Below are 10,494 nucleotides of genomic sequence, written 5' to 3' on the forward strand. Positions count from 1 at the left end.
CGGAGGGAAGCAAAGGCCGGCAGCGGGGGCCGGGAGTGGGGGAGAGAAGCCACACGAGAGAAAGAAGAGAGAGACAGACTCATGTGACTTTATCAAAAAAATTTTTTAATTAAATAAAAAAAATTCACGTCACCAGCCACATAAGTTGTGTGGCTGGTTTCGTGTGGTTTTTTTCGCTCTATATAGTATTACGCATTTTTTTATTATACGTTGACTAGGAGAGAGAAGCTCAGCTACCAATTCGTGAAACAACTTTTTGTGATATATAACATTACTCTAACTTTATATTAATACCAGTTTGGCATACCTAACATTCAATTAATCAAGCAGCCGACGTACTATGTGTTAGTTTTAATTGAAAAAGACTTGCATGAGAATATTCTGTGAGGAGCCTTATAATTAGTTATGAGATGGAGTCAATGTCCAATTAATAAGTGAGTTTTTCTTTTTTTATGTATTGTGGAGTCATGTGAGTACTTTATATCCTTGTCATTAGCTATGTGTTTGTTTGTATAAGATGAGAACCAATAATTATATATGTAGGGGAATCAATAATGTAGTGGAATCTTTTAGTCATGTTTGTTCACGTGTTGAACAGTCTACACTCTAGCTACTATGGTATGTAATAAGGTTATATAGTAAGATTAATATTAATGAAGTGTGTGTGCTCTTTCTTCTCTCTGGATATCAGAAAACATACACTGTGTGCATGCTAATTGAATCTGAGCATCACCGGAGTATTTTCAAATTTTCTGAATTGTTTCAAGCCCACTCTACAACTCCAACACTATGGATCCAAGACTCGAAGAAGCATGCCATACTGGAAACCTGTCCATGTTTCGTAGCCTTCTCCATGAAGACAAGCTCCTTCTTCACAGGTTCAGCAGCAGCATCACTGCTTCCATTGACAATCCACTCCATATTGCAGCTTCACTTGGGCACACTGACTTAGCAAATGAGATCATCATTAGAAACCCTGATCTTTCTTCAGATCTCAACCCAAAAGCTCTCTCAGCACTTCACTTGGCTTCAGCTCACGGTCACCTAGAAATAGTTAAACTCTTGATCTCAAAGGTTGGTTGTCATCTTTGTTATTTGAAAGACAGGGATGGAAGGTTGGCCATCCACATTGCAGCCATGAAAGGCAGGATTGATATTTTGGAAGAACTCATAAAGGTATGTCCAGAGTCAGCAAAAGCACTGACATATCAACATGAAAGCATCCTCCACAACGCCGTTCAGTTCAACTCCTTTGAAATCATTGAGTTCCTAATCAAGAAGCTTGAAGTTGATGATAATATTAATGAACTTTTCAACCTCAAAGATGACAAGGGCAACACCATCTTACACCATGCAGTAGCCAGAAGACAACTCCAGGTATAAATATATGTTATATCTAGATCGATAGATGTCTTTATTTCTTTAGTACTTAATTATTTGATGCATGTGTATATATATATATATATATATATATATATATATGTATATGAGTTGCAGAGTGTGAAGCTGTTGTTAAGCAAAGGAGAGTTGGCAGAAGTGAACACCATGAACCACAAGGGTTTGACTGCACTTGACGTGCTGCTAGACTCACCGAGAGAGCATGGTGACTTGACACTTGGTGAAGTGATACGCGCGGCCGGTGGCAAAATAGCAAGGGAAATGGATCCTCAGCAAACATTTTTGGAAACCAACACATCAAGAAATGAGTCTAGTGGTACTACTACTACTCCTTCAAGAAGCTGGGTACGCAGACTGTCACGTCCCAGCCCCACAGCCGGGCCCGCGGACAGATCGGCCGCATCCAATGGGACTGGGCCCCACTGGGTCAAGGCTCAGTTAAAAAAGCTGGTCGAGTCAACCCTAATAAGCGGATATGAATAGAACACAAAAGCACAAATAGGGATACTTTGAGCCGAAATACTACAAGTACTGAACTTTAGCGACCTCTACGTAATACAAATACAACCCAACAGTTCGCAAATTACAAATACAATCGGAATACAAGTCTTACACTCACAAGCAGGTAATAACAAGATACTGATAACGCAGACAATACGACTCTCTGACACCCCCCAGACCTAAACTTGATCTTCTCCTGCGAAAACGGAATCACACAGAGTGCATGAGCCACAAGGGCCCGATGGGATCGCGAGATAAACAACGTGTATAGCGGATATTGCGGAATAATAGCTCATGCTTCATACGGAATCACGAAAAATACGCAGAATCTGGGAATAATCCAAAAAACACGAAAAACACGCGAAATACATCTCCTCGGGCTAATAGCAAATCAACAACACGAGGTCGGATCTTCGACTATGAAGTCGGACGAGCGTAAGCGGAATATCAGCGGTAGTAGCGGATCTTCGACCGTAGTCGGGGGTAGCGCTACTACAGAACACATGTGCACATGGCTAGGACTTACTCCTCCTAGTTTGGGCGAGCCGAAATGGAGATGTACTAAAAACCCCTGAGAAAATCACGGAATACGAAACGGGGAATTCTTGAATAAATAATACAAATAAGAAAAATAAATAAATAAACATAAATACCACGCAAATAAATAAATAAATAAAATTATTAAACAATGCAATAATTAAATAATAATTATTGCGGAAAGTCTGGAATACACGAGTCGAGAGCCTACGGGCTCAGAGCTACGGAGTTTGGGTTCACTCAAGTCCCGCGAACTCTGACCCCAGTATGGATCTACCCAGACGGAATAATCTAATTTAGGTTACAAATCTTGGGCCGGGCCTAAATTACAACTATAGCTCAAGCTAATTCAACAAATAAAAGAGTTCAAAGCTAGCAAGACAACAGAACAATCATGCACATACTAGCAACTAAAAGTTTACAGGAGAAATAAGGAGTTAAGCCAACAAAAAAAATCAACTATACATATACATATACTCCAGGAAGGCTATGAAATAAGCACCAGCACATCAAAATTTTCAAAACTAATAATCAACTAACTTATAACATGGCTGCATACTCACAATGTCAAGCTTACAAACATGGAAACCTATATTCAAATAATTCAAAACATGAATGCTAATTTACATGACCAGACTTACAAGATGCATACTCAAATATTATAATTAAATTATAGGCATCCCTTGGTAGATACAAGCTTGCAAAATCAAGAGAGATAAATAAAATCTTAACAAAAATAGGGGATCATGATTCCAAACCTCTCTATGTTGCAACATGCACACATAGAATTAAAAGCTAAAAATTACAAAAGCATGCTACTCATAATTATTCAAAAATGACCAAAAAACACTCAATGACATGAAAAACATGCTCAAATAACTTCTCGAATTCTAAAGAAAAATAACAAGCTTACCTCTAAAGCTTGTTGGTGACAAGTTCCACTCAAAAAACCAAGCATAAAGAGAAAAAGAAAAATGACACCAAAAATTCGGCCAAGGTTGAGTTGTTTCAAGGATAAGAGAGTTTGGAGAGCAAGAAGATTGGTTGCACAGACTAAACCTATAAAAAGCAACCCATAAACTCAATTAAAAGCCTCCACTAATCAAAAAGCAGGAAAAAACCAATAATCCACCATCGAGGCAAGATCCGGAAATTAAGGCAATGAAACAAAGCAGATGGGGCCCACTCACTAAACACCTAGTCAAACCAGTCAAAGATAGATAAAAAACAAACATTACAATCTCCCCCCCTTGAAAAGAGTTTAGTCCTCTAAACTCGCATCAAGAGTCGGGAACAACTCGGGATGACGATCTCTCAAGTCGGCCTCTCGCTCCTAAGTAGCTTCATCCTTCGAGTGGTTACTCCATCCGACTGGATCAATGGAATCACTCGGTTCCCTCAGTTGTTGCTCTTTGTAGCCCGAAACTCACTTTGGTTGCTCCACATAAAGCATGATTCTTACGAAGCTCCAGCTGGTTCATGCTTGAATGACATCCTAGTCGCATGACTCCATAAGATGAAAAATCGGTGAAAAGTTCGCGCCTTCAATGACTAACAAAAGCAGTGGTGCTAACCGATTAACGGTTCTCACCGCCAAGCCGGAGTGGCAACACACGGATCATGCAACAAATCCACAACATACGGAGAATTCTTAGCGAGCAAAGCGAAGATGACACAAACGAATGTGTAGCACCAGGATCAAACAATGCACAAGCATAGCAGGAATGCACTGAAATAATACCTGCAACAACATCGTCGTGGATGCCTCAGCGTCCTCCCGTGTCAAAGCAAATACTAGCCTCGAGTAGCCCCGGGTGTACCACAGTACGGGTGGTCGGGAAAAAGGAAGAAATCTGGTGCAGTCATGGCGCCTTCCCTTCCTACCCCTCGAGGTACTCTGCTGGGATCGGCCTGGAGCGCCTGTGTGTCGTGACCCGTCGGACGATCTGGGCTGCTCGACAGGTGCACTACGAGTCCTGTCACCTCCCTGGGGCCAAGGCGGACTCTGCGGACACTGAGCAATAAAGTGGTCCCTACTGCCACACCAATAACATGCGCCCAGTGCTCTGAGCACTCTGCTCAGGTGTGAGCGTCCTCCACATGTGGGACACTCGAACATCCCCGAGCCACACTGCTGGGAAGATCCTCTGCCTCCAGGAACTTGATGAGCTTGGGGGTCTGGCATGCGGGCATGGCCGGTGACTCTCCTCTAGTGTTCCCTGAGCTACCCCCGGAAGACCGACTCTTTTCGAGGGTTATGGCGGTCTGCTGGGTGCTCATGTCTCGCTCGATCCTGCGTCTCCTGCCCGGATGATCTCCGGGTTCTTAGCAATATCGACAATCTCAGTGTACGTCTTGTCCAGGAATGGTGCGATGGCCCGCCTGATGTGGGCCCTCAAGCCATCTATGAAACGCCTAGATCTGGTGCTCTCATCTGACACTAAGGTCGAAGCAAACTGCGATAGCCTGTCGAACTCGGACTCATAATCTCCGACACTCAAGGATCCCTGTTTGATTCGGGAGGCGCCTTTTCCATCCGTGCTCGTTGGCTCGTCGGAAAAATACTTGGTGTTGAAAGCTTCCTTGAATTGCTTCCAAGTCCCGAAAGAACTCTCCCTTTGAGGCTGCAGTCGTTCTCATACCACCGATGCTGCACTGTCCCGTAACATGATAGTGGCCAACCTGACCTTGTCCCTGTCTGGGCATTGTATAGATCGGAAGGTCCTCTCCATCTGGCTAATCCAATGAGTCGACTCTCTGCTCGGATCGGTGAGCCCCACGAGGACTGTGGTGGTGCCTGTCGTTCAAACTCGGCCGGTAAGTCTCGGCCACCTCCTGAAGTATGCTGCTGACGCTGAGCACGCAACAACAACATCACCTCCCTCATGATGCCGGTCATGGAAACAGGGTCTGGTTCCCCTTCTTGTTGCACTTCCTCATCTGACTGATAAGGAGCCTCTTGCTCTTCCTGCATGGGTTCCGGGGTGGGCTTGCAGGTCCTCTGCGAGGTCGCCCTCTACCCCTATGCATACTCTCGCGAGTTTAAAAAGGCAGGGACGACGTTTTAGAGCAGAGTTACTCTACCCAGACCCACTCTCAGAAAGAACACTCAAAGATTGTCAGAATTTAAATCAGTAGGGTGACATCTAACAATTTCTCTGATACCACTTCAATCATCACGTCCATTACAGTAGGGCCCCGAGACGGATCGGCCGCATCAATGGGGACTGGGCCCCACTGGGTGCAAGGCCTCAGCTAAAAAACTGGTCAGAGTCAACCCTAACAAGCAGATATGAATAGAACACAAAAGCACAAATAGGATACTTTGAGGCGAAATACTACAAGTACGAACTTTAGCGACTCTACTGAATACAAATACAACCCAACAGTTCACAAATTACAAATACAATCAGAATACAAGTCTTACACTCACAGCGGTAATAACAAGATCATCGATAACGCGGACAATACGACTCTCGACACCCCTGGACCTAAACTTGATCTTCTCCTGCGAAAGCAGAATACACAGAGTGCATGAGCCACGAGGGCCCGAGTGGGATCGCGAGATAAACAACGGTATAGCAGATATTGCAGAATAATAGCTCATGCTTCATACAGAATACGTGAAAAATACGCGAGAATCTTTGGGAATAATCCAAAAAAACACGAAAAAACACGCAGAATACATCTCCACGGGCTAATAGCGAAATCAACAACACGAGGTTTGGATCTTGACTATGAAGTCGAGCGAGCGAGCAGAATATCAGCGGTAGTAGCTGGGATCTTCGACCGCGATCGGGGGTAGCGCTACTCGAGAAAAACATGTGCATGGCTGGGACTTACTCCTCCCTAGTCGGGCGAGCCGAAATGGAGATGTACTAAAACCGCGAGAAAAATACGGAATACAAACAGGGGAATTCTCGAATAAATAATACAAATAAGAAAAATAAATAAATAAACATAAATACCACGCAAATAAATAAATAAATAAAAATTATTAAAACAATGCAATAATTAAATAATAATTATTGCGAAGTCTGGAACTACAGGTCACGAGAGCCTCACGGCTCACGAGCTACTGAGTTGGGTTCACCAAGTCCCGCGAACTACAGACCCGGTATGGATCTACCAGACGAGAATAATCTAATTTAGGTTACAAATCTTGGGCCGGGCCCTAAATTACAACTATAGCTCAAGCTAATTCAACAAATAAAAAGAGTTCAAAGCTAGCAAGACAACGAGAACAATCATGCACATACTAGCAACTAAAAGTTTACAGGGAGAAATAAGGAGTTAAGCCAACAAAAATCAACTATACATATACATATACTCCGGGAAGGCTATGAAATAAGCACCGACACATCAAAAATTTTTCAAAACTAATAATCAACTAACTTATAACATGGCTGCATACTCACAATGTCAAGCTTACAAACATGGAAACCTATATTCAAATAATTCAAAACATGAATGCTAATTTACATGACCGGACTTACAAGATGCATACTCAAATATTATAATTAAATTATAGGCATCCCTTGGTAGATACAAAGCTTGCAAAATCAAGAGAGATAAATAAAAATCTTAACAAAAATAGGGACTGTGATTCCAAACCTCTCTATGTTGCAACATGCACACATAGAATTAAAAGCTTAAAAATTACAAAAAGCATGCTACTCATAATTATTCAAAATGACCAAAAAAACACTCAATGACATGAAAAACATGCTCAAATAACTTCTCGAATTCTAAAGAAAATAACAAGCTTACCTCTAAAGCTTGTTGGTGACAAGTTCCACTCAAAAACCAAGCATAAAGAGAAAAGAAAATGACACCAAAATTCGGCCAAGGTTGAGTTGTTTCAAGGATAAGAGAGTTTGGAGAGCAAGAAGATTGGTTGCACAGCTAAACCTATAAAAAGCAACCCATAAACTCAATTAAAAAGCCTCCACTAATCAAAAACAGGAAAAACCAATAATCCACCATCAGGCAAGATCCGGAAATTAAGGCAATGAAACAAACAGTGGGGCCCACTCACTAAACACCTAGTCAAACCAGTCAAAGATAGATAAAAAACAAAAACAAACATTACACAGACTATTTGGAGGCCGACGCCGCACTATACTCCAACGAAGGACTAAGAAACAAGCAGAGGTTAAAGATAAGTTCACTCCTGGGCAACTAATGGTTGTGGCCGCCCTGATCGCCACCATTACCTTTCAGGCAGGATTGAACCCTCCTGGTGGATTCACACAAGACAATGATAATACCACTGCAACCAACAATAATAACAACAGTATTGATAGATCACCACCTCCCGGGGTTGCGGTTCTTGGGTCAAAGCTAAGCATCTTTTTGTTGTGCAATTTGATTGGTCTCTTTGCTTCATTTAGCATAATCCTTATACTGATATGCACTCGGCCAAGTAAAAAGAAGATGATGATGAAGGTACTGATTGTGTTCATGTGGGTTGCTGTCTTCTCCACGGCCCTGGCTTTTTCTGCAGGTATATTCCAGATTTTCCCTGACTCTAACCCGAAGAAATTAAGATTTTTTGCGATGAGTTGGTTTTTAATATTGGCGATCTTCATGTCGTGGGTGTTTTTGTTGGTTGTTGTGTATTTGTTCCGGATGGTGGGTTGGTGTAGAAAGAAGGAAGGAGATAAAGTAAGTAACATTGTGAGAAATGGAGGATATCTACTTTGGTGCACGAGAATTGGAGTAGTGATGATTATACTGTTGCTCTTGGCTTTCCTTGTTCTTTCCTACTTAATATGCCTAGTGATATCTTTTCTATTTTAAACGAGAGATGCTATATATATATATATATATGTTATTTGTGATTAAGTTGTTTTTCTGTGGGGGAAATGGAGGGGGCACATGAACGTGTTTGTTTGAATATTAGGAACATAAGAAATGCGGCCATGCATGTAAGCTCATAGCTGGCTACATGGTGATGTAACCATATCTTGATATATGTTAAGGAATAAAATAAATTCTCAAGTTTGAATGATAAATTTTCGACTTTGCTTTTCATCAATTGTCTTAATTTGACTCGTTAATCAAATGATTCAGTGCAGGCTAAAAGTAAGGCCAATGGAGTAATTGTTTTAGGCCTCATTTTTTTTAAAGCCTTGTTTTAAATTTTTTTAATAATAATTTTAAAAACTCAAAATTTTAAATAACTCCCAATAATTATCATAATATAAAAAATTTAAATTTAATATTTATTTAATGTCATTTAATCTTAGTTAACTTTCAAAATTGGGTACACTACCCCGATAGTCCCTAAACTATGGGGTTGTTCCTATTTTGGTCACTGAAATTTAAAAAATTTCAATTGCATCCTTAAACTATCTATTTCCTTTTCAATCAAGTCCTCCTGATGAATCGCGTTAACGGCAAGCTCACGTGGCTTGCCACGTCACTAGCAACATACCATGTCAGCTTGGTTGAAATGCCACATAGCTTCATCTTTTTCACCTCTACGTATAGTGAACCTTTTTACTTTCCCTTTCATCTCACTTTCCCTTTCATTCATCCACGAAGAAAAGAACTACACTCCTGGGCAACTAATGGTTGTGGCCACCTTGATCGCCACCATTACCTTTCAGGCAGGATTGAACCCTCCTGGTGGATTCACTTAAGACAATGGTAATACCACTGCAACCAACAATAATAACAACAGTATTGACAGATCACCACCTCCCGGGGTTGCGATTCTTAGTTCAAAGCTAAGCACCTTTTTGTTGTGCAATTTGATTGGTCTCTTTGCTTCATTTAGCATAATCCTTATACTGATATGCACTCGGCCAAGTAAAAAGAAGATGATGATGAAGGTACTGGTTGTGTTCATGTGGGTTGCTGTCTGTTGAATATCTGAGAGTAATCAAACAGCATACGACCAGAAAATCAGATTGAAAACAAAATTAAAAACAAGAGAAAAAAGATGAGAAACCCCTTTTTTCACTATCAGACATAGTTCATCCTCTCTTTCAATATACATCAGTTTAGAAGCATTAAAAAAACATAATTGCTAAGTCAACAACACAACGTGTCAAGCTTAAAACAAAACTAGCAGCTTCACTTGGATTCCTGCCTCGAGCTTAATACATTTGATCAGATGGCTTCATCTCAGCCCTCCATTTCAAGTCTGTGTTTTTCATCAACTTTCCCTCCTCACATCCAACTTATATAACTTACATTTACACTCTTAAAACAAACCATTCTGCAGATATTTAACAGAACATAACATTCACTGATAAATACCAAAAACATGACACCTTAAACCATGCTCTGTTGCTTACTATTTCCTTCAACTTTTCTTCAATCACAGGTCCAACACTGTCTTCTCCATGGCCCTGGCTTTTTCTGCAGGTATATTCCAAATTTTCCCAGACTCTAACCCGAAGATATTAAGATTTTTGGCGATGAGTTGGTTTTTGATATTGGCGATCTTCATGTTGTGGGTGTTTTTGTTGGTTGTTGTGTATTTGTTACGGATGGTGGGTTGGTGTAGAAAGAAGGAAGGAGATAAAGTAAGTAACATTGTGAGAAATGGAGGATATCTACTTTGGTGCACGAGAATTGGAGTAGTGATGATTATACTAGTTGCTCTTGGCTTTCCTTGTTCTTTCCTACTTAATATGTTGTTGAAGACTAGAAAGAATCAAATTAAAGACTATGAAAGAATCAAAAGAAGGTGATGAAACTTATATTGATGGATTTTATGGGATGATCCCATGTTTACCAAAATTCACTGTTGAAATCAAGGCATGCAATTGTACAATGTTGTTGAAGACTAGATTAATATATTAAATTACTGGAAAGCTTGACTGTCTGGTAAAATTAAGCGGTTGTGACAGTGTCTCTAACATTAGTTTAGCTGGCTATTTATACGTTGATTTAGAGTATATGCTTTCATTAAATATCGTGGACTCCACGTGGCGTCCACATCATTAGGGTGAGAGATTCAGAAAGAGATTTCGGATGATATAAATAAAGTTTGGACTTTCTAGATAAGATAAGAGTAATGCTAAGGCTGCGGTGCGGTTGACG

The 10,494-nt window shown here is 40.8% G+C and overlaps 1 protein-coding gene across 1 annotated transcript; it reads left to right on the forward strand.

The window, feature by feature from the left end:
• The first annotated feature begins 675 nt into the window (after positions 1–675).
• On the forward strand, positions 676–8,414 carry LOC120273128 (ankyrin repeat-containing protein BDA1-like). The gene is made up of 3 exons (XM_039279793.1): positions 676–1,377; positions 1,498–1,754; positions 7,536–8,414. The coding sequence occupies exons 1-3, from the start codon at positions 790–792 to the stop codon at positions 8,236–8,238; spliced, it is 1,548 nt and encodes a 515-aa protein (XP_039135727.1). The 5' UTR covers positions 676–789; the 3' UTR covers positions 8,239–8,414.
• Positions 8,415–10,494: the final 2,080 nt, after the last annotated feature.

The sequence above is a fragment of the Dioscorea cayenensis genome, chromosome 1 (genome assembly GCF_009730915.1).
Source record: "Dioscorea cayenensis subsp. rotundata cultivar TDr96_F1 chromosome 1, TDr96_F1_v2_PseudoChromosome.rev07_lg8_w22 25.fasta, whole genome shotgun sequence".
In the NCBI taxonomy this organism is placed as follows: domain Eukaryota; kingdom Viridiplantae; phylum Streptophyta; class Magnoliopsida; order Dioscoreales; family Dioscoreaceae; genus Dioscorea; species Dioscorea cayenensis.